Genomic DNA, 24,221 nt, shown 5'->3' on the forward strand with positions numbered 1-24,221 from the left:
AAGTAATTAGGCGAGAGGTGAGAGGCACAGCTGAAGACGCACTGTCACGAGACGTAAGCAGCAACTCTTCTGCAGGATAAATGTTTTTTATTCAGTCATTCGAACATTATTTGGGTAAGTGTAAAGATGGATTGTCCAAGGCACTCTTCAAAAAAAAAGTTTAAAAAGCTTTAATAATAGGCTTAATCATAGTAGATCATGTTAAAATTGCCAACATGTTTTGGCCTTGGCTAGGCCTTCATCAGGGCAAAATCCATTACAGGGAAGGTGTTCAGACAGGTAAGATGAGTCAGCTGTTCGACTAACACCAGCTGACGTGGGCGGAGTTAGATAATTACAATCAGATCTAGATCTTAAAAACATTATCACATATACATACAAACAAACACTGGGTGGGGTTTGGCAAGCCTATTGGCAAGCCTATTTATTCAGATATATTGGCATAATTGTCATGTATATGCAAGCCATTTCTGTCCACTAGTTAACTAGTGAGCCATTTCTGTGGGAACTAGTTAACTAGTGACAGCCAAAATGCACACTAGTTAGGCCCAAATTCTCTCTAGTTAACTAGTTCATATGTTTCAGATCTTACTAGTTAACTAGTAACGCTCAGCATGTTCACTAGTTAACTAGTGGACATTGAAAGGTGCACTAGTTAACTAGTTTAAAGACTTCTATATTTTACTAGTATGGTACAAAAATGTTTACTAGCTGCCTACTGAATGTCAAATTCCCACTTGTTAACTTCTAATGTAATTTGGCCAGCCGCTTAAGCATTTATTCTGATATCTTGATATCAGGCCAACATGCAAGCCATTTTTGTCAACTAGTTAACTAGTGAGCCATGTTTGTGCACACTAGTTAACTAGTGACAGCATAAATACCCACTAGTTAACTAGTGAACACATGTTAGCTTCACTAATTAACTAGTGAGAGCCGGAAATGTCCACTAGTTAACTAGTAAAGGCCAAAATGCATACCAGTCAGCTAGTCGAAGGCTTTTGGGTTTCACTAGTGACAGCCAAAAATGTGCACATGTTTACTAGAGAAGGCAAAACTCCTCACTAGTTAACTAGTTGGAGTAGGTCAATGTCACTAGTTAACTAGTGAACCATAAATGGCTAAGGTGATGGCAGCAGGCTAACTAGTTAACTAGTTGATGCATCCTTTGTCCAAACTAGTTAACTAGTGAGGTCATAAATGTATACTAGTAAACTAGTTCAAGCCTAAATTCACACTAGTCAGCTAGTGGCGCAGAATTAAAATTAGGAGGCGGAGAACTCTGGAAATTGAGGCTTTCTATAGGCTCTGTGATGGTCAACACCGAACGCACTAACGCTCCCTTTTTCATTAAATCTTATGTTGATTTTTCATAAACGCTCACACATTTGTGTTCTGTTGTTAATTAGTTAGAGTTTGTTATTTAACACATTTCGTTGATTTACCATGTTTGTGGCGTTCCTGTTTGAGTGTGGCCGACTCCGGGAGCTGTGTGCATCATGGCATTTGGTCCGGACGGACTTCCTGATTGTCAAGACAGAGCGGCACGTTCCGCTGGTTTAAATTATCTATGGCCACATCCATTTCACGTCTTTGCCATTGGGGAAGGAAGAGCCTTTTTGTGTTTATTGTCTGGAGCTTTCTGGTTGGATTCTTTTGTGTTTATGCCCAAATGTCTTTGTGTAGTTTATTTATTGCTAGCATTATGTGTGGTTATCTTTTTGAATGTTTTGGTAATGTCTGAAAGTTAATTGACCCTAACCCACAACATTTGCATGTGGCACACAAGTTAACATGCTGGCCAAAAGAAACTTTAACTAGTAAACTAGTGGCTTCAATGTGACACTTACATGTAAACTAGTGAAGTGAACTGCTCACTAGTTTACTAGTGCGCACCAAAACACCCACTAGTGAATTAGTGATGGCAATTTCCATTCGACTAGTTAACTAGTGAGGTGCAAAAAGTGTCACTAGTTTACTAGTGTGCCCCAAAACGCCCACTAGTTAACTAGTGAAGGCCATTTCAGCCCAACTAGTTAACTAGTAAGATGCCAAAATGGTCACTTGTTAACATGTAAAGGCCAAAATACCCCCTGGTTTACTAGTGAGGGTGTTGTGGGCCTTACTAGTTAACTATTGGCATGCATATTTTGTTCACTAGTTAACTAGTTACACCTAAAAACACAAACAAGCTGACCGTTTTTGTCCACTAGTTAACTAGTGGAACAATTGAAGTCTCACTAGTTTGCATGCCCCATGGATTTTCCCTCTCTTCTCTTTGCAGTCCGGCGACCTGCACAAGGCCATGTCCTTGGCCCTGGTGAACCACAAGTCGGAGTTTGTGCGGCTGCTGCTGAAGAATGGTGTGAGCATCCCCCAGTTCCTGTCCCGAGAAGAGAAGCTGCGCGAGCTCTACACCAACATGCCCGACTGCCTCTTCCTCAGGCGGCTGCAGGGTAACAAAGGGTGCCAGCAGAGGGTGTCGCTGCCCGCGGTGGCCGTGATGGTGCGCCAGTTACTGGGTAGATTCACCCAGCCAATCTACTCGTCGCCCTTGGGGAAGGTCATCAATATGGCCGACGAAGACCACAACACTGTGATTGTAAGTCTGAAGTGTCTGGAGATGAATGAAAAATAAGGGTAATTGATTTAGATAATGGATGCACAGTGTGTGCGAGGTTTGTTATGGGGCCCCTAAAGGGACCTGCATAAAAAAAAAAAATGAAAATTCGTTGCACACACAAAAGTTTTTGGTGAGCATGCAAAAGTTGCTGGTGAGCACAGGAAACTATCTAATGCCATAATTAGTTATTCAAACTGACAGCACGTGAACAAGGGATATTTCACCATTTGGGGAATTACACTAATTTTCCACCTCCCCTTGAGTTAAACAATTGATTTTCTCCAGTTCATCCAGCCGTTTTCTGAGTCTGGCGATACCGCTTTTAGCCCCAGCCTAGCATAGATCATTGAATTGGATTAGACCATTAGCATTTCCCCTGCTAGCATCACATTTAAAACTGACTAAGATTTCCGGTAATTTTCCTGTTTAAAACTTGTCTCCTCTCAAGTTAGAAAGTGTAATAAGACCAACGGAAAATAAAACGTGGCAATTTTCTAGGCTGATTTGACATGGAACTATACTCTCAATCCAGCGTAATAATCAAAGAACACTATGGGCGCAGCAACACAATGATATCACACAGCACCTGAAAATAGAAATTGTTACGCCTGAATGAGAGTATAGTTCCATGTCAAATCTGCCGTCTCTAGATATCTCCCGAAATGTAGCGCAAGAGTGTGCACACGAGACCGAAACTTTAAATCGTGTGTGCATCCGAGTGTAGCATGCACACAACGGAGAGAGCCTGCCTGAAGCGCATTCAAGACAGAGAGCATCCTTATTGGCCTGTTTCACTAAATCAACCAATCAGATGACTTAGCATTGCCCATGGCGGGTTAAATGATGCAAAATGCAAAAAACTTGTTGAGGTGAGTTCAACAAGTGTCATTTCATTTGCATATTATTCAGGTCTATACTAAATGGCTAGTTGCCAAGGCTACATGAAAAGCCCAAACTACCAAAGTCTATTTTATTATCACAATTTCTATCTATAGGCCTTCCTTATTTGGTGTACTGACAAGAAATTCCGAAAATATCATCTGTATTTCAGTATCTAAGACAAACATATTCATCTGTATTTCAGTATCTAAGTAGGCTAAAGTGTGTGTGTGTGTGTTGGGGGGGGGGGGGGGGGGTTGTGCGGCGTCAAGATACCTCCCTGAAATTACCTTTTTCAGGTTGGAATGTCCCATGTTACTGTACATGACTTAAAATGCACTTCCAATAGTGAGTATTGGCAAATCCAGTTGTCATTTTTATGTTGAGACGGCAGGGGCATTGTCGGCAGCTGTTAAATGTAACTGTTACTGTAACATATTAATCTAACTTAGTTACTTTTAAAATCAAAAGTAATCAGATTACTTTTTCAAGGTAACTGTGGCAACACTGTATGCTAGTGATATTGATGAAAGGGTGTTTACAAGGTGGAGACCTAAAACCATTGGGCTGTGCACAAGTTCACGTTTATTTGTGATTTATAAATGGCACATCTGGAAGATAATCACATGTACGATCATTTCAGAAATTATCTAAAATCAAATTAAGAGTGTTTTTTATAAATGAGGCCCCTGGTGCGCACCAGAAACTTGAAAAAATTGCACATATTCCTTTAGGGGCTTCAAAATTTCTTAATTCTGAGTGTCAAAAAAACTGTTAACTGTCTTGTCCCTTAGAGAGACCCTGGGAGAGACTTTTTCCTGTGGGCCATTCTGCAGAATAACAGAGAGCTGGCCCAGATTGCCTGGGAACAGGTACAGAACAACAGCAAACACACCACTGTGGTCTGTAATATAAGGGAATAGGTTGAGTACAATGTCCGCAACACTGCTTTTGACTCCCAATTATTTAATGCAACGTTTCGAAACGTTGCATTAAATAATTGGGAGTCAAAAGCAGCGTTGCGGACATTATATTTTTTCAATTGAGTATAGTTTTCTTTTGTCCTGCACCTGCCAGAAGGTGGGATGTGCACACTATAACTGTTTGCTGAATAGATTGAGTTCAACACAAACTGTCAAATCAGTATAGTTCTGTTTTCATGTCTTCCACTATCATAACGAAACCATTTAGATCAGGGATAGGCAACTGGCAGCCCATTTGTAAATGTCATTAAATGTACGTTTCACTTGGTTTTTACCACGTCTTAACAGGATCCTTATTGTAATGATACGGTCTACTGATAGGGGCGCTTGCTATATAAAACATTGGAGTCAAGCTTTCTTCACTAGCGAGCGAGGAAGAGACAGAGAGCGGTTGGTAAAGAAAACTCGTAGACAAGATGGTAAAGGTTCAGACCAGGTGGGAAACAGCTGATCTTATGTGTTTAGTAGGCTATGCTTCGCAAGGCCGTAGTCATGATGTCAACATTGGGGGGGTGTAGCTACCTCTACTGAAAGATGGCTCGAAGACTGATGTTGCACGAAGTTCACTTTGGTTTATTAGCCTACACAGAAGTGAGTAAAGCCGTGTAACAACGTAATACGTAGACTAATAACTTCATAAACTCTTTAACACTTGTAAACACCTGCAAACACCGTAAGAGCTTGTCAACTCTCCAGTAAAGGAGCAAACTTTTCTTTAAACTATAACATATTGTAGCGTTCAAAGGTTTCAGGACGCCAAGAGTAGTTCAAAGCAAGCTTTATTACTCAGGAACGAGGGCAGGGACACAGACCAAGACTAAGACACAGAACACAATACACACGGGGCAGGTCAAGCAGACACACACTACACACATACAGGGGAGGTCGCAGCCCCCCACACAAAAAGGATCACACACGAGGGAGAACTAAAAGGGAAACATGTCACAATAAAGACGCTAACATTACACTTATAACTTAGGAGAATAACGACATAAACCCCCCAAATGTTCACCCTCGTGTCCCAGCATGCCTTTCGCTGGAGAACGCTAACACAGTCTTTATGCGCCGACGTTACACAGCTCCCCCAACAAGCCATTGCCGTCCTCGGCAATGCCCACGAGGTAGCCACATGCTAACGTCGGCGCGCGTCGCCCGCCACTCAGTTCAGTGCGACAGTTCCGCCAACTCACGTGGGGTGCACGCGCCGCAGGAGCTCACTCAACGGGGCGCCACGCTGCTAGCAATCCAGTTCGGGCGTGCTAGCAGCCACGTGGCCGACCCGCTCGTCACCAGCTCCCTCTCAGCAGCCGCCCTCAGGCTGCACTTTCCGCGGCGTGTCACCACGGCACTCCTCCTCTCCAGACGGGGCCCTAGGTGGCCTTACAACCGTCGACACTGTACCAAGCACCGGGGTTCGAGGGGGGCCAGATGAAGCTGCACCAACGCCACTCCGCTCCGTCGAGTCGCCGACCGGGACAGACAGGCACCGACTCCACAGCAACCGGACCGCGCTGAGCTCTCCCGCTGCAGCTACCGTCTTCGGCGTCCCTCCTCGTGTTGCCATCTCGCAGAGCCGTACTGCTCTGTTCCCGGCCCGTTCCACTCCTTCGCGGCCTCGGCGAAGGCACGACCCCCGAGATGGTCGTGCTATCGAACTCCACACAACGAACTTTTTTTTCTTTTTTTTTTTTAAAAGGCGCCGGCCAACAGGCCAACTAGAACTAGCGCCTAGCACTGCACGGTGCCCCTCACACGCACCCAAAAGTTAAAGCACACACGAAACAGTCACACTCTAGAGAGCCTTTCCGTCGAAGCTGCCCCACCGTCGTGAGTTCGCTGCCCTCAGCGGCTCCGCCAACCGTCCATCGACTAAGAACCTCTTCCTCGCCGCACTCCCTCGGCTCTGCTCACGCGTCGCGGCTCGCCGTGGAGTCAGCGCCCAGGCCAGCGTCGTCTTCTCCGCGACCGCTTCTTCCGGCCAGATCTCCTCCCATGGCAGCAGGCAGGTCCCGGTAACAGCTCCTCTCCTCCGGCGGCAGTCACGATAGAAGGCCTCGAGCTTTTTAGTAGCCCTGACAAGGGCTCTCTCTGGATCCTCTTGCGTGGGCCTCCACCCAGTGATGAGGTCTCCCGCTCCCAGCTTCTCCCGCTGAGTGGAGGCCATGTTCGAAAGTCGCTTCTGACACCAATGTAGCGTTCAAAGGTTTCAGGACGCCAAGAGTAGTTCAAAGCAAGCTTTATTACTCAGGAACGAGGGCAGGGACACAGACCAAGACTAAGACACAGAACACAATACACACGGGGCAGGTCAAGCAGACACACACTACACACATACAGGGGAGGTCGCAGCCCCCCACACAAAAAGGATCACACACGAGGGAGAACTAAAAGGGAAACATGTCACAATAAAGACGCTAACATTACACTTATAACTTAGGAGAATAACGACATAAACCCCCCAAATGTTCACCCTCGTGTCCCAGCATGCCTTTCGCTGGAGAACGCTAACACAGTCTTTATGCGCCGACGTTACAATATCTTAACATGCATTCAGTTCCAGCTTCACATTCCATTCAGCTTCACAGTACTGTTTGTTCTGACACAGGCAGCTTCCTTCCGTAGAAGAGCATGGTAGGATCATGTCAAAATAAAAGTCCTTTGAAGTGAAGTGCTCAATAAAAGTCCTTTGTCCCTTTTATAAGTTTAGTATTACTTTGTATAAACAAGCTATAAAAGTATAAAACACATAGTATGAAAACACACTTATTTAACAGGGTTATCTACAGGGGGACCAAATCTGTGGTGGGGTCTGAGGGACCCCAAACAGAATTTCAATACATTTCCTACCATGCAAAAATATTATTAAAAATCACAAACAAGTCGTTAGTTAGGTCAGTCAATTAGGGTATTCCAAACTTTTGACGGACATAGGCATGGCATGGATGGATTATGAACCCCTGGGCACAGATGCCCCCCCCCCCTTCAGATAGAGGGGTCCTGAGGCATTCTACCTCGGAAGATTTTTTTATTTTTAAAAAAATGCCCCACCAGATGACTTCTGGTGAGTTTTGTGAAAAGAGAAGGGTGGAGAAGAAGCAACTTCACACAGAGGCTTGGGCTTCAGGGCCCCCTGAGCTCTTGGGCCCAGTAAGCCCATTCAGTAATCCATCCCTGGACCCGTGACTCCATTTGTGTTCAAAATGTATACTTTAAAAGAAATTACAAACTAGAGTATCTTATGATAACCTCTATATTACACAGAATGTGGTTCTTTGACTTATTACTTACACCTGAAGATTAAACTAAGGCTTAGACTCATAGGTTTGGCCTAATAAGATTTTGTCTTTTAATTTAGATTTTATTATGCTGGCGGCTAATCACACAATTTTAACATAGTTTGAAAGGGACAGGATTCAGGAATAGGCTACTAAGACAGGCCCCTCTTCTGTCTGACTCACTTCATGTTACCCCTGTATGCATTTTTAGACTGGCTTCTGACAGAAATGACGTTTTGTGCCAACATGTAGAAACACTAGGCCTACTACAGCCTTTAATTGGTGAATGGAGGTGCAAATTCCTTTCTTTGTCACATTAACTGTAGGCTATCATCACATTGTAAACGTTTTTTCCAACTTGTGTGCTGTCGCCACATTTGATCACGTTTTGCCTGCATGGATGCGCGATTGAGTGCGCATCTAAATAATATGCAAGATGCAACAATCATTTCTAAGAGGCCTATAAACGGTAATTTCTGGCATTACTACTAGCATATGAATGCATTATTTATGTTAGCATATGAATGCATTATTTATGTTAGCATTAGTTATGTTGTACTGTATGTAGACGTGAAAGAAATGACACATGCTTGCACAAATTCATCATTTAAAATAAAACGTTTCACTTTCGCTATCATTACGAGAATAGGCTACAATATAGAAAATGTTCCCTTTCAGTCTGATCGGCTCCAAAAATGTATGGGATTTCCTTAGCCTGTGCTACACCTTTCCAATAAGTTTTGTGAAAATTGTACCGGTAGCTTTTGCGATATTGTTGACAGCCCTACCTCACCGCAGTAGGGTGCAGTAAATGGAAGCTTTTGATAGCGCACGCCACTAACGAAAAACGGAAAATCACCAGGACAAACCACTCAGGGGTAGGCTACTCTGGAACCATAGGTCACTAATTTGTGCGTTAGTTACGTTTGATTACATTTCTGATGCGTGTTGGTTTCCTGTAGGCCTAGTATAGCGCTTTATTCTTTCTTTCTTTTTCTATGTTCGAAACGTTTCTCAGAGACGTGAAAAGTTTCCAGAGGGGCTTTGGAGAGACGGTGCACCCTGACCTGCTGACATTCAAGGCAGGTGGCGGCCCAGTCACGGACATGCCTAGGAATTCCTATAGGGCCCTGACCATGGCTGGTCGCGGGAACAGGCCAATGGCCTCCACCTTAGCAGCGAGCAGAGCCGCCCCCTCGGTCGTGACATGGTGGCCAAGGAAATCAATGGCAGACAAACCAAAATGGCACTTTGCTGTGTTGATGATCAGTCCTTGATCCCGAATCCTGAAACAGAACCCTGAGGTGCGCCAGGTGTTCAACCTTGAAAGTACTAGCCACAAGGATGTTATCCAAGTACACAAAAACGAACGTCCAGTCACGCAGAACACTGTCCATGAGTTGCTGGAATGTCTGGGCGGCGTTTTTTTACCCAAATGGTATGCGGAGGAACTCAAACAAACCTAAAGGAGTGATGACGGCAGTCTTGGGAACGTCCTGTGGATGCAGCAGCACCTGGTGATAACCGAGGATGAAGTCCACCTTTGAAAAAATTACCTTACCAGCCAAGCGTGCAAATAAGTCCTGAATATGTTAAGCCCAAGGGCTGTTTGAACGCTGTACGATGGGAAAAGCCCGTAAAAGTCTTGGCAAGAAGCATGCATAAGGATGTAGATCCAGGAAAGCACTAATATTTTGTTCGTAGTACCAGTTTGCAACAATTATTAGTTAACACTAAGTTGTAAACACTTCTGAAAAAAAATATTATAAAACTGTATATACCAAAAAACTTTGATGTAATCGCTTCCTGCCAGGACTTTTACAGGCTTTTCCAAAATCACGGAAGTAGCGTCGACGCAGCGGTAGATAGTAGCAGATAGTAGCATCCGTCAGGCTAGTGTTATTTAAATAAACTCCTGGTGTACTTACCATTCAGGGCATTATTAGTGGGATAATTTATGAGATACTAAGTTGGTTCCTGGGGGTGCTGTGGCGCAACAGGCTACAGCGCCCATACCATGTACGGGTCCAAGTGCCCAAGGGGACCCAGGTTCGAATCCGACCTGCGGTCATTTACCAACCCCACCCCATCTCTCTCTCTCTCTCCCACTCGCTTCCTATCTATCTTCACTGTCCTATCTGAATAAATCCAAAAAGGCCAAAAAATATACTTCAAAAAAAAAAAAAGTTGGTTCCATTACGCCTGCAGAAAGTCATTTGTTTCTGACAGGGCTACTCGACCAGGGTTCGACCAAGGGAAAACAGGTTCTAGGAGGGTGTTTGGCTCGGGTCATGGTGCAAAGGACCCTAGGGTGAAATTACTCCGAACCATCGCTTTAAGTGGTTGTAGTTAGCCCTACCTGTTTTTTTCAATGCACATGTTTTTATTTCCCGATTGGTCACAGAAATTCAGGATTTTTGTCAGGGAAAAGTCTTGGAATTTTATATTTGACTTAGAGTGGGAACCCTGGTAAAGATACACTTTTACAACAGCTTTTTTACAAGAGCCACTATTACCCATTACAGTGAGGAAAAGGTTTATTGTGAATGTGTAATATTTTTTGTTTATTTCGAGTTTATTGGTGAATAGAAGCAATATTAAAAATGCATTTGAGTATAGAAAATATTACATTAATGCATGTTGGTTTAATAAACTGTGCAGACATAGGCTGTATATATTTTCAATACTCCTGATTTCCCAGTAGTGGACCTGCGCGGTCACATCTGGCCCTCTGACAGCGACAACAACATTTTGTGGCCCTCTCTACCATAAAAGTTGCCCATCCCTGATTTAGATGATTTCACATGAAAACTGGGCAATTGACTTGTGAGAAAGGGAGTCACATGTATGTGTTTGGTGGACTGAAATGGACATACTGAAGTGGAATTTGTTTCAGATTTATCCAGCATAGATATCAGCATTTGTTTTAATTTGCTTATATATTTTCATAACCCTCATAGTATAGGCAAGTATTTTAATAATTAAACTGAACGTGCACATGGCAGACATATGTTATAGCATCAACACAGGGAATGCAGTTCATGAGAGTTTTTTATGAATTTAACATACTGGCTTAAACAAACTGTCCCTGTTATCTTTACTGCCTGCATGCTTTATTTTCCATTAACCATTTGAGCAAGTGTTTCATTAACTAAAACCGTTGTTCATGTTGTATGTTCAGTATCAATGGAAACGTTGTGCTGTTTTCACAGTGTAGAGACAGCACAACTGCTGCCTTGGCAGCCAGCAAAATTCTGAAAAAGCTGGCACAGGTGTCCAAGAATAATGATGAAGATGATGCCTACCACATGGGAGAACTTGCCAACCACTATGAGAGACAGGCCATTGGTAATGCCATAAACAATGTTCTCAATCTTTTGCATTTCATGCTGGTGAGCTCATGCTTCATGCCCACTTTAGCATTGTGCTACAATAGCATTGCTTTTTGGGGAACTCTTGATGCAGAAGTCGCTTCCTCTGAGCTGCATGTTTCATTTTAGATATGAAATCTATGTAAGGGATAATGTATAGAACGTAGTGTTGTCACGATACCAAAAATATTGTTTCAATATCGATACCAAGTCAAGATTTCGATACTTCTTCGATACTTTTTAAAACATTTATTTGATTTGGGAGCCCCCACCACCTTGAGGTCATCAGTTATATTGAATATAGTGTGATTATTCACACAAGTGGCCATCCTAGATTCCGCTTGACTCTCTCCACATACACACAAACACACACGTACATCTATGGCTTATGTCATATGTTTCTATTTCATATATTTTGGAATTCATATAAAGTGTATATATTTTGTTAATAATGTATAGTATTTTATAATCTGCATAATTACTAGTAGCTAAACATATTTAGTAATTTGAATACTTCATATTGATTTTTAAACTATTAAACTTACAGTAGGCATATATTTAATGTGGTGTGTAGGGCTAATTGAGTGCACATTGGTACAGTAGTGTGTAGGTTTAATTGAGTCCCTGTCACATACATTATTATCCTGCTTATTATACGGCTACTTGCCAAAGCAAAAAATAAACTCCACGATATATCTCTTTACATTTATTGGTTACCGTTTTGTTGTGGCTTTGGCTGAGAAACACATAGTTCACAACATACGCTGAACTTGAATCAAATATTCTTTAGAACACAGCTGATCAACCGTCTGCTTTCACTCTTGAATGAAGAAGTGACCGAACTACTTGTGGAGTGATATAAAAGACATGAATAAGAAGCACCAAAAATATTTTCCTTGACAGCGGTCTGTTAGCAACAGTGGTGGACGAAGTACACAAATCCTGTCATGGTCAAATGTTACTCCAGTAAAAGTAAAAGTCCTCCTTTTACATTTCCACTTGAGTGGAAGTACAAAAGTACTTACCTTCAAATGTACTTAAGTATCAAAGTAAAAGTTCTGAAATGTATTATGACCAGGGGCGTCACTAGACCTTATTCACTGGGGCACGTGCCTTAGTAAAAGTCTCCAGTGCCCCAGTAAAATTCTAACGCTGCTCTCGCTGGAAACGTCATTCATGAGTGAGCGCATCTCCGTGGCTTTAGTCATGACTCGAGCCTGTCACTTACCAGCCAATAAAAAAAACAAGGACAAAGAAAGGGGCCATACTAGCCAATCAGGAAATAGCACCTCTGTAGTTGGGTAAGATTGAACGCAAGAACCAATGAAAATCGTTCACATGATTCTTCCGAGTATTTCGTCCTGGAGCTCGTCATATTACTTTGAGCACAGAGTAAGTCGTCCCGTTTTAATGTTACAACAAATTCACAACTTGTTTGACAGAAAAAATGACAAGTTGATTGCTGTTAGAGAATGTTGCCCACATAATTAGCATCTGTTTTTCAATGCTTAGCGTCGTAGCCTAAATTTAGCAACAGTTTACCAGCTTGTGCTTTCTCCCTCACACACACACTCACACCATGTGTAGGCTGCATGCACACACATGCGGACAATTAATAATGATTTATAGTCCTGTAAAAGTAGCCTATACTGTTTGTGAAGCTGTCCTACTGTAAAACTAAACATAGCCTTCTGATAAACTATTCAGAGATGGACATCAGACAATTCTTCCTGAACAGAGGCAGAGGGAAAGGAACAGTGAGGAGAGATGAGGAGGACGAGGGAGGTATGATAATTGCCCACCTTAAAGGTAACATTTATACTGGTAATAGCCAGTGCTGTGATTTGATCAATGGTTTAATGGCAAACTTAAATAAGTTTGCTGCATTTGTAAATGTAGCCTATAATAATCTATTTTATTAGATTATTAGGCTACATTTGCAAATTATCACCAAAAGTCAGTATGAAGGCTTTAGTAGGCTATTTAAGCTACAAAGAACTGCAGTATTGCCAGGATGACTACAGGACCCTTGCCTGGGAGGGAAGTATATCTCAATTTTGACTAAAAATAAGCTTCCCTTGTGTAGGAAAGCCTATTAAATTGAGTATACAGTAGGCCTACTTATGCCTATGTGTTTGGATGTTGCTGCAGTGGCTGCTACAACAATTGAGGGAGAGAGTGCTGGAGAAGGAGGAGGAGAAGAAGGTCAAAAAGAAGAGAGGGGAGAAAGAGCACAGGCTGGGCAGTCCAGTACCAGGCAGGAGGAGGAGGAGAGAGACAGGCAAGAAATGGATGAGGACATGATGGGGGCTAGACGTAAAAGCCATTTATTTCATATCGCGCGCACATTTAAATGTTTTTTTTTATGTATTGGGAGTTGGGGGCCTGTGCCCCAGCAAAGCTCTAGGTCTAGAATCGCCCCTGATTATGACTTATACAGTTGCATTTACTATTGTTGAAATGATTCGGCACAGACATAGGCATTCATTGAGCCTTTCTCCTCCATTCAAGGACAAAATCAGCTGATAATTGTTGTACTGTATGTATGATATCTATGCGGTACATCTAGTTATTTAGTAGTAACTGTGAACTTGAATTTGAATGCTGGTCCAAGTTGCTGCTGTTGCACAATTGTTTATTTTTTTTATACTAATAGTAGTAATAATAATAATAATAATAATACATTACATTTATATCTAATTGTTATTTTGTTAGATTTTGTCCTAGGAAATTGATGTTTAGTTAGGGAAAGAATTTTTAAATCAGGCCTAATGCCTTTAGTCTTTTCCACATGATGATTTATTAATTTAACTATAGTATCGGATCGGTATCGGGTATCGACCGATACACAAAGCATCGGTATCGGTATCAAGACTGAAAAAGTCGGATCGGTGCATCCCTACTTTTGTCTCTCTGTCACAAACACACTCACACACATACACACTGGTATCCCAGGTGTGTTCAGTGAGTGCCATAGCGAGAATGACCAGCGAGCCCAGACACTTCTGATCCGAATCTCACCATCTTGGGGCGAAACCACATGTCTACACATGGCAGTGCGGGCAGACGACAAGAGCTTTGTGGCACACTCAGGGGTTCAGGTAGGTTTTCTGTCCTGTCGATGTGTGTGTGTGGGTCGCTCTCTCTCTCTCTCTTTCATTGAAGGATATCATGTGACCTTTACTTTAAGAAAGTAGGGCATGTGTCTGTGGCCTGTTGGTCGGACATAAGGTCGTATTTCTGCCTCAGGCTCTTCTCACCCAGATCTGGTTTGGAAAGCTGGCTGTGGACACCCCTTTTTGGAAGATCCTCCTCTGCATGCTGTTCTTCCCACTCATCTACACCGACTTCATAACCTATAGGCAGAGTCAGCATCATGGGAGGGCCTTACGGGGCCAGGCCCGTCCAAAAAGGTCACTGTGTCCCCCTAACTGAGTTCTCTCCCTGACATAAAGATTTTTTGTTTTTAATTAAATCCATATTCAATGTTGATGTTGAACACCTATTCAAAATAAAACATGAATAACTAATAAAAGCAGACCTGCCAACCTGTAGGCATTTGCGTAGCAACCAACAATTCTCACATCAAAGTACGCTATGATTTATTACTTACAATTACGCAAAAATGTAGTAGACATGCAACTTCTCCTTGAGCGTGTGAATTAGAATCTCCTTCAAATCTATTTCATGCGAGGCTAAGATACAGAGAGAAAGAAAAAATTTTGCTATTTTTTCTTTTGCCCTCGGTCAGTTAAATAAAAGACTTGATGAGGTGAGCTTAACATGAAATCACATTCATAGTTGTGAAATCACATTCATAGCATTTTTTTTTTTCTCGGCTTGAGGTGCTACTCAAAACATGTCTTTAAGGTTGGCAGGTCTGTAAAAGTGAAGTGAGGTGAGGTGCCCCCCCCCCCCCTTCCCCTCAATGCTCATGATCAAAAATAAAAATACAACCCGAAACTCTGATGAACTGATAAAGCCTTTCTGTTTCTAGATGTGACAAGGACACTGAGAGGGAGGCCATGATGAATGAGAAGACAGCAAGCTTGGCCGATATCTGGTGAGAACAAGACGAGCCACAGAGCTCAGAGTTAAATCAAATGCACTCGGGAACTCACCTATGCTAATATATGCTGGGATCAGTTATTTGCTTTGTGCTGTTTGCTACTGGAGACTGTTTGTTTGTAACAACTTTACTGAGAGACCTCTGCTCCTCCAGCGATCCTCAGGACAGTGACCAGCTGAAGCCGCTGAGCTGCCGAGCCAGGCAGTTCTACTTCTACTTAGCCCCACAGGTGAAGTTCTTCTGGAACATCATCTCCTACTTTGGGTTCCTGTTGCTCTTCTCCATCGTGCTGATGATCGACTTCCAGCCCACGCCGTCATGGAGGGAGTGGCTGCTCTACGTCTGGGTGACCTCTTTAGTGTTTGAGGAGGTCAGACAGGTAAGACGTAACCAAGTTGTTTCTTTCTCATGTTATTTCTTGCTCCTCTTTATCAATAAATACAACAGCCAATATTGTGAATTATTATTTTTCCTGTATACTGAGTCCTGCTGATCTCTTGCTTTTATCTACTTTGTCAATCTTCCTACGCTTTAGCTTTTCGATGATCCGAATGGATTTGGGTTTCGAAAGAAAGCCAGGATGTATATGAATGACTGGTGGAACATTCTAGACATGGCTTCCATCCTGCTCTTCATCGCTGGTCTTGGCTGCAGGTTGGATTCGAGTCTTCAGAATGTTGATCATTCAGTAATATTACTTTTAAAAGTCACTACCCAGAATCCTTTGCTCTCCCCTGCAGGTGGATCAGCAGTGCATTTTATGCGGGAAAGGTCATCTTCTGCATCGATTTCATCATCTTCTCTCTGCGACTCATGGCCATCTTTACCATCAGCAGGACCCTGGGCCCAAAAATCATCATTGTCAAACGGATGGTGGGTATCAGAACTGGCTTGAAACATGCAAGACATCCCATTTTACTTTCTTTTCTCTCTGTGAGCGACAGCAGATGGCTCATGTGTGCTAGTTTGTCCCTCTCTCCAGATGATGGACCTATTCTTCTTCATGATCATGCTCAGTATCTGGGTGGTGGCCTATGGGGTGGCTAAACAGGGCATTCTGATCCACAACGAGGAGAGACTGGACTGGATCTTCAGAGGAGCTGTGTATGAGCCCTACCTCATCATATTCGGCAATTTCCCAACCAACAATGACAGTGAGTCATATTCAGATGTTATTATGACAGCGAAGCGGCGGTCGTATAGGTTTAGTCAGATTTTTTTTCTTTTCTTTATTTCTTTTCTTTTTCGCATGTGCAAATTTCCGTCAAGGATTCCCGAGACACTGAAAGACCGGGGTACACAAAACTTGGTAGGCATGTAACCCCACATGGATAGCATGGAACCATCGTTTTGCTGTAGCCCCCGTAGGGCCTACAGTAGGAGGTCCACCTTTTTTTCGTATGTTGGTCTTAAGGGGGCATGTCAACCTATCCCATTACCACTTATTTCATGTATAGCGCCACCTAGTTAAAAATTAAAAAGCATCTCTATATCTCTGGCTGACATGGTCAAAACTGCACGAAATTGAAAGTGTAGGATCATTATGACACCCTCCGAATGCATGCCAAGTTTTGTGAACTTTCGTTCATGGGGGGCCTTACAATAAAATAATTTATGTGTACATTTAGTGACCTACACCAACAAGGATTCCCGGGACACTGAAAGACCAAGGTACACGAAACTTGGTGGGCATGTAACCCCACATGGATAGCATGGAACCATCGATTTTCGTTTTGATCTGTAGCCCCCCCGCTGGACTGGACCCCCCGAAGGGTGGGGCAGACACAGTTTTCTGTGAATATCTTGAGAAGTAGGGCCTAGGATGACCAATTTTTTTCGAATGTTTGCCTTCAGGGGTCATGTTAACCCATTCCATATGCACACATGTGCATAAACAGATACACACGCACACATACATTCACAGTAATCATACGTATGACACATACTCACACAGTAGACATATGTACGCATGCATGCATATGCACAAACACAGGCACATACTGTACGCAGGCACACACACAAGCACGCACACACACACACACACACACACACATAAACATAAACATGTACACGCACACATGCACACAATTCAAGAATTTCTCAGAATTATGAACAGGCAAGATGGGGGTGGGGTTGTATAAAATGAATTTTACATGTGAAATCTATGAACTAATCATGTTTTGGTACTTGTTGTCTAGAAGATACCAGTGAGAATTGAGTGTGGATAATGCAATTTAGTGCGACAGTTAGAATCATATAGGCCTTTCAGCGTGATTTATTTTTGTGAAAAAAATGTGCTGTACTGGGCGGCGCTCATATTTTGTACCGCTCTGCGGTACATCTAGTTTAAACACAGTTTAAGGGGAAGGTTGCAAACATTGTATGCAAAGGAATATATAAAGAATATACATAGCTAGGCTGTTCATTTCTATAACAATATTCATCCAGCGAAATTACTACACATGTCGATTTTTATTTTTTTACAAATGTTTTTTACAAATGTTAATACGATACATGTACAAAATGTACCCTAACCATCTAGAAGCTGAGTTTGATATGTCCACCTGCACTGTGAATGGCACTGACCCGATGCTACCAAAATGCCCTATGCTCAATGCCAACCAAATGCCAGCGATTCCCGAGTGGCTGACCATCATCATGCTATGTGTTTACCTTCTCTTTGCCAACATCCTGCTCCTCAACCTCCTCATTGCCATCTTCAAGTGAGTTCACTCTTCTCATAAGAAGCATCTGCTTCCCACTTCTTGACCTGTCACCTGAACCACAGTGCACACACACACACTACATACTTTCTCTGTTGGCAGGCTCTGCGCAGCCTGTGATATTATTTCCTTGAGAGATTTAATTAAAACATTTAATTAAAACGTTGTATTGATAGATGTAATGATTGATATTTCTGTAAGTAAATTTCATGCCTCGCTGCCCATCTCCAGGGGTGTTACTTTGTCTTCAGTATTGAGTTCAAAACATTCGGGCTTAGCCTAAAACTCAGTAGGGGTTCGGGTGTGTTACCCCCAGGAAAATTTTGTAAATACTGTCAAGAAAAAAAAATAAAAAATACTGAAAATAAATACTGTCAAGTAAATGTGAAATTTCGGCACACTTTCTGTCAGAGAATAGGGGCTACATTATGACTAAAACACACATGCATGATCAATTACCTCATTTATTATCCGGACATCTGCATGAAAACATTTAACCCACGGGGGAAATGGACATGGCCATAATTTGCCCAAAACACTTTGCTATGTTTATGAACAAAAATGGCATTTCCTGTGGACATCAGTCTTAAAAAACAGAGATTTAGGGCTATCCGACCAGCTTTCCAGCTTAGTGCATTAGCTAACAGTGCATGGAGACAGTCAGGTTCTGCTACTGCCATGCTCACACACAGGTGTGCTTGAGCCAGGCGTGTTTAGTGTTAATAGTATTTATGATGATTTACAGTGGTCATATTTTGTAAAGGTCTGCCAGGGAAAGTTCTGCTTTCATAAATGGCGTGCTGTCTCACAAAAGCATAGAATTACTGCTTAACTAGCTGGCTACGATTAAGCATTCTCCTTCACCTACGTATGAGCCTAGCCAAGTCAGTGGCACGCTGATGCCCTTCTCATCTGCTGATACAGCAACAGGAGAGTCTTCCACTGCTATCCTGCTCCTCGTTGCCTTGATCAATAGCGGAGTGATAATCAGGAGAGTCGGGAGAATTCACAAATTCCTGGTGGGCCGGTGGCGTTTTTAGGGCCACTCTGAGCTAAAAAGCACATGATATTGCTGCTTGAATATTTTTCTTTGCTGTACCTTCTGAGTAGCCTACCCTGTGCGACTGAAGTTCCTTTAGTTTTCAGAATGTTCATTATATCCATAACCTTAAGTATTTCTTCAGTGATTAGCAAGCTAATGGAACTTTGGAGCTTTGACTGTTTCTGCTTCAACAGCTACACATTTCAGCAGGTGCAGGACAACACCGACAAAATCTGGAAGTTCCAGAGGTACGAGCTGATTAAGGAGTACCACAGTCGCCCGGCTCTACCCCCTCCCTTCATCCTCCTCAGCCACCTCTTCCTCCTGTTCAGGCGCTTCGTTATGCGCCAGCACCCCCAGAAGCACAAGCAGTTCAGTGAGTGCAACGCTTACCTGATAACTTTATCAGCCAATCAGATGCTTTTATGCACAGCTACGTATAGAAAGAAAGAAAAACGTTATTTTGGCAAGTCAGGCTAATTTATCTCATTACTTTTAACTTGTGGCTAAAGAACTCGCTTTTTTATGACCCAACCCACTATGGAAGTAATTTTTCTACTTGAATTTAGCATCTATGTATACCTAAAATCAAGTTACCAATGGTTTTGGTGTAGACATATGAGGCTCATAATATAATTTGAACCCATGCTAAAGTTGACTAAAAAGAGGAATATAAAATCATCTTTTGGAAATTGATCTTAATGCCTTAAGTAAGAAAATGAGGAAATATCCAACCTTATTTTCAACTTTAGCATGGGTTCAAATACTTCAAATCACTGTAGATGCCAAATTCAAGTTAGTAGAGTACTTGTGTCTGTTTCTGTGTAGGGAAACGGTTGTCTAAAACTGAGGAGGAGGAGTTGATGTCATGGGAGGCCAGGATGAAGGATAAGTACGTGGCCACACAGCTCCAGAAGACGAGTGAGAGCATGGAGCACCGCATCCTGGCCATGGCTGACCGGTAAGGCTCCCACAGAACCAAGAGGAGAAATGCTCTCTGGACAAGCACAACAGAGATAGTGGTATCAGCCACAGGATATCCCTGGGCGTAACGCCGCCGCTGCTTTTACGATATTCTAATTAGTCATATTTGATAAATGGCACTTGGTCAAAACATCAAACACCAGACAGGTTGTTTGTGTGTGTGTGTGTGTGTGCGTGCGTGTGTGCGCGCACATCGTTTCAGGGAAAGGAGAATGAGAAAGTGTGTATGGGTGTGTTTGTAAGCCTGTATGTCTATCTGTCTGTCTAACAACATGTGACAAATCTGACAGACATTACAGAAGGACCTACTTGATGACAGCATTTTAATGTGTACTAACTTTGTACAAGGACACTAGGATAACTAACTCGGTCTTTTAGTAAACACCCAGTGGCCCTCAGGTGAATTGTTGTGGCTTGCTCCACAGGGTGGCCTCCATGTCAGAACTGCTGGAGAGAGAGCATGACCGGGGCACCACGGCAAAGCGGCTGGATCAGCTGGAGGAACAGGTTCAGAGCAGTTGATTCTCTTCCTTTTTCCTTTTAAAGGGTTAAATATTGTATGTACCCAGAGGCATGAATTGTGCACATTTCCCCCCCTTAACTTTCCAATGTTCATTGTATTGCAGGTCTCCCAGTCCGCTAAAGCATTGCAATGGATCATGGACACCCTAAAAGCCCAAGGTTACCAATCCAAAGAGGAGCCTCCTTCCATGTGTGAGTGAGGTGGCTTTAGACTGCCTCCCTCCTAAATCAGGGGTCTTCAACCTTTTTCAGCCAAAGTTGGCCTTTGGCTGAGAGAAACATTTATTCTGTTTATTGTTTATTGAAGATGGCTAGATGTTACGATAGTGAAGCAAGGGAAAACAGAGGCTTCTTATGTCTTTTACTCCGTTAAGTGTTTATGTTGAAATCCGAAATGGACATTTTACTTCATGAATTGCTCAAAAAATCAACTAACATCTATTTTTATGTGCTGAGGTTGTTAAGAAGACATAGTTTTCCCCCCCATAGAATAAGTACCGGCATAAGTATATATACTGTTTTGATCCCGTGAGGGAAATTTGGTCTCTCCATTTATCCCAATCCGTGAATTAGTGAAACACACAGCACACAGTGAACACACAGTGAGGTGAAGCACACACTAACCCGGAGCAGTGAGCTGCCTGCTACAGCGGCGCTCGGGGAGCAGTGAGGGGTTAGGTGCCTTGCTCAAGGGCACTTCAGCCGTGGATGTGGGCATGGGATAGCAGTGCTCAACCACTTCCTGTTCCTATAAGATGTTTATGTAGCTTATAGGACATCCTAAATCAAATACATGATTAACTGAGTCAGTAAGTAAAGGTCCTTGTGAGAAGGTGAACACTCCCTTCTCACTGTTTCACACTGACAAATGAACATGCTTTGAATCGCGTTACCCGCGAGAGTGGGAGAGAGACTTTAGACATGCGCACGCTCCCATGTTCAAACAGACTTACGCTCATTGCATTGTTATTTGAATGTGTATGCAGTCTATGGTATGGACTGCTTGTTGACACAGGGGTGTTGTATTTAAAGGGAAGGATGGCGCGGGGCTATGCGCCATTAACACATTCACGTTGATTTGTTTGTAATACCCCATCCCCCAGACCACAGCTTATGTCTGTTTCTACATTAAAACCAAAAGTTAATCAGCAAAACCTAAACCTATTGTGAGTGAATAAAACAGTTTACTGAAGCCGACCAATATTTGTCATCATTTAAGTGTCAAAAGAGTATATATAGCCTACCTACAGATAGGCTATTTTTTAAGTCACTCATGTTATCTCCCAGGTCAAAAAGTTGTATACTTTAGTTTAGTATGTTAGAAATATGATTAAAGTACATTAAGTATAGAAAAAAATACTGACTTTAAAGTATGTTTAATGTGTACTTTTAAAAACGTATACTACAAAATGGATGTTATAAGTTCAACTGCAGTGTACTAAAACTACTAATACTAATTCTGCAATAGGGCAATTCCACTGAAAATTGACTTTTTGTCACATCCATAACGCCAGTGAAATTCCTTAACATTTGTATGATGTGAATGATAATTCATTTTTTGTGCATTTTTCTCATGTACATTCTTCAGCCAAAAATAGCAAATGCTCAAATTTCATGTAATCATTCACATTATACCATACCATCACATTTTATTGGCGTTATGGATGTTACAAAAAAATTAATTTTCCATGGAATTGCCCAATATTGAAAGTGGTATTTTATGTACTTTTAAAAAGTGTACTTTGTTGTTAGTTTTAAATTGTATAGAACTTGTTTTAAGTGTATTAAATTGCAAATACTTAGAATGGTAATGTACTAATTGGAAGTACAGTTACTGACAAAAGTGTATAGCATCACCTGGCCATGGCTATGCTACACTTTACTAAACATGGTGCACCTTTCATGCTCCAGACATAACCACTGGTCAGGAGGCCCACAAAGTTCTAGTTTTATTCCGTTGCTCCATAGAATTAACGGCCAAACCTATTGTAACTCATGTATATGGTTTTGGTTCATTATTCAGTTTTTTTTCATGCTTATAGAACAGTAGTATGTTTGGATGAGGTATACCGTTTCAAACTGTTCCTAGAGGATTTACGAAAGTCGACTTTACGTAAAACTTGTCTTTTGTCCCCACGTTAACATTGTTTTCTGTACCTCCGGAAATGCCTTAGGAATGCACATGTTTGATTCTGCAGTTGAAAGGGTCTATATTAGGCCTATGAATATACATGCCCCCCCCCCCAATACACACAATAATATATAACATATCAAAGTAATTTGATAGTAATCAGTCATTTCTTTCTTTGGAAATACAGTAATTTCTGTCTTTGGCAAAATCTGTACATGTTGCACATACACATGCACATCTGTACATGTTGTTCATACATTGATCATATTACATAGCCATATTTATTTTGCTCTTATAAGGTAACTGCTAATACATTGCACATACTTAATTTAATTTATACTCTAAACCACCTTCTGAAAACAACTGTATACTACTGTCTACACTGCACTATATATTTTGTCCTGTCTATGCACCACCTACTTTGTATATCAGTTTTCACTTTTCTGCACCTCTGGTTAGACACAAACTGCATTTCATTGTCTCTGTACTTGTACTCTGCACAATGAAAATAAAGTTGAATCTAATCTAATTTAATGACTATCTATTTAAAAGAATGGGCCAATATCACACCTGAACACTATTATATTATATGCGGATTCCCGTTAACTTTGTGAGGGCTTAGGGCTGTCCCACTGCGAAAGTGCTTGAGGGCTTGCTCGCTCCTTTTCTGAAGCCTTACAAGTCAGCATATGGACACTTTCCTCAAGGGAATTACCAACAATTCATAGTGTTGTGACGTGAAACATGGGGTTACCCAAAGGGAGGCTGGAAGCTTGAAAAACATCAGTAAACAACTGCCATAAAATGGAAACGTGTCCGCAACACATTTTTTGTGCTGTTAATTTAATGATAGGTCACAGCAGGTGCTGTCCCATTCCTGGGCTTCATCTCATTTCTTTATTTGTCCATCCTCCTTTCCCTCCTTCTCTCCTAAGGCCTCTTTCTTCTACATTTTGTGAAGGAAACAAAGAAAGGAATGTGAGGAGGATGAGGAAATCAAGGAAAGACAGATAGGAGAAATGAGATGAGATGTCCTGCTCACTCAGAGATTAATGCTCAATGCATTACCGCTTAGGCTAGAATAAACAGACTACTGTCACACCCAAATTGCAGAGAATTGACTTGAGAATGAACTTTGCCAAAGCCTACAAATATGACGAACATGGAAAATCACTTACTGACCCTGATAATGAGGGAACGTTTGATAGTTCTCGAGACATAAATGAATACTTAAATACAACACGTAAATAAAACAGGCATCAATTTTTTTAAGTTGCATGGTAGTTCATGATAATTCCAGCACAAAGCTATTTTTTTGGTCTATCTACTGTACTCATTGATTGTCGTTGACCTTGGCAGCTTATGGCCTCCTTACATCAAAAAACTTGACACGATTTTGGGAAAGATTCTTGGTAGATTGGGAGTCTTTTAACTAATGTCACCCATTCAACCTTTACTCAAAAGACTACAATCTTTAAAGAATCTTTCCCAAATCTTATCAAAGTTGTTTGGTGTAAGGAGGCCACTAGTTAGACCAATGATCACACAATTCCGACTGGGAACGCTTCCGCGTATGCTCTTGTGTTTCCTCACGTATCGCTAGATACCGCATTGTGCTC

The 24,221-nt window shown here is 42.0% G+C and overlaps 3 protein-coding genes across 3 annotated transcripts; all 3 read left to right on the forward strand.

The window, feature by feature from the left end:
* Positions 1–1,446: 1,446 nt before the first annotated feature.
* Positions 1,447–9,226, forward strand: LOC143099841 (transient receptor potential cation channel subfamily M member 2-like). The gene is made up of 4 exons (XM_076262753.1): positions 1,447–1,557; positions 2,285–2,602; positions 4,297–4,374; positions 9,056–9,226. Exons 1-4 carry the CDS (start codon positions 1,447–1,449, stop codon positions 9,224–9,226), a joined length of 678 nt encoding a protein of 225 aa, XP_076118868.1.
* A 4,955-nt stretch (positions 9,227–14,181) lies between these two features.
* On the forward strand, positions 14,182–15,746 carry LOC143099842 (transient receptor potential cation channel subfamily M member 2-like). Its single transcript, XM_076262754.1, has 5 exons — positions 14,182–14,232; positions 14,381–14,544; positions 15,129–15,194; positions 15,354–15,586; positions 15,736–15,746. The coding sequence occupies exons 1-5, from the start codon at positions 14,182–14,184 to the stop codon at positions 15,744–15,746; spliced, it is 525 nt and encodes a 174-aa protein (XP_076118869.1).
* Positions 15,741–21,605, forward strand: LOC143100218 (transient receptor potential cation channel subfamily M member 2-like). The gene is made up of 8 exons (XM_076263188.1): positions 15,741–15,854; positions 15,941–16,073; positions 16,183–16,354; positions 17,743–17,923; positions 19,160–19,341; positions 19,794–19,926; positions 20,375–20,456; positions 20,576–21,605. The coding sequence occupies exons 1-8, from the start codon at positions 15,781–15,783 to the stop codon at positions 20,669–20,671; spliced, it is 1,053 nt and encodes a 350-aa protein (XP_076119303.1). The 5' UTR covers positions 15,741–15,780; the 3' UTR covers positions 20,672–21,605.
* The last annotated feature ends 2,616 nt before the right edge of the window (positions 21,606–24,221 follow it).

Source organism: Alosa pseudoharengus, unplaced genomic scaffold, assembly GCF_046254945.1.
Source record: "Alosa pseudoharengus isolate Yale_2024_CS ecotype anadromous, Long Island Sound unplaced genomic scaffold, YU_APseudo_1.1 YU_APseudo_1.1_scf_3, whole genome shotgun sequence".
Classification (NCBI taxonomy): domain Eukaryota; kingdom Metazoa; phylum Chordata; class Actinopteri; order Clupeiformes; family Clupeidae; genus Alosa; species Alosa pseudoharengus.

What these genes read in the sequence shown, in the direction of transcription:
- LOC143099841 (XM_076262753.1), top strand. Translation starts at nt 1,447, where the DNA reads ATGTTTGTGGCGTTCCTGTTTGAGTGTGGCCGACTCCGGGAGCTGTGT. An exon ending in AAGACCACAACACTGTGATT is followed by an intron (nt 2,603 to 4,296) that starts GTAAGTCTGAAG and finishes CTTGTCCCTTAG; the next exon opens with AGAGACCCTGGGAGAGACTT. An exon ending in CCCAGATTGCCTGGGAACAG is followed by an intron (nt 4,375 to 9,055) that starts GTACAGAACAAC and finishes ATCCTGAAACAG; the next exon opens with AACCCTGAGGTGCGCCAGGT.
- LOC143099842 (XM_076262754.1), top strand. Translation starts at nt 14,182, where the DNA reads ATGGCAGTGCGGGCAGACGACAAGAGCTTTGTGGCACACTCAGGGGTT. An exon ending in TGGCACACTCAGGGGTTCAG is followed by an intron (nt 14,233 to 14,380) that starts GTAGGTTTTCTG and finishes TTTCTGCCTCAG; the next exon opens with GCTCTTCTCACCCAGATCTG. An exon ending in GGCCAGGCCCGTCCAAAAAG is followed by an intron (nt 14,545 to 15,128) that starts GTCACTGTGTCC and finishes TTCTGTTTCTAG; the next exon opens with ATGTGACAAGGACACTGAGA.
- LOC143100218 (XM_076263188.1), top strand. Translation starts at nt 15,781, where the DNA reads ATGTATATGAATGACTGGTGGAACATTCTAGACATGGCTTCCATCCTG. An exon ending in TCATCATTGTCAAACGGATG is followed by an intron (nt 16,074 to 16,182) that starts GTGGGTATCAGA and finishes CCCTCTCTCCAG; the next exon opens with ATGATGGACCTATTCTTCTT. An exon ending in CTCCTCATTGCCATCTTCAA is followed by an intron (nt 17,924 to 19,159) that starts GTGAGTTCACTC and finishes CTGCTTCAACAG; the next exon opens with CTACACATTTCAGCAGGTGC.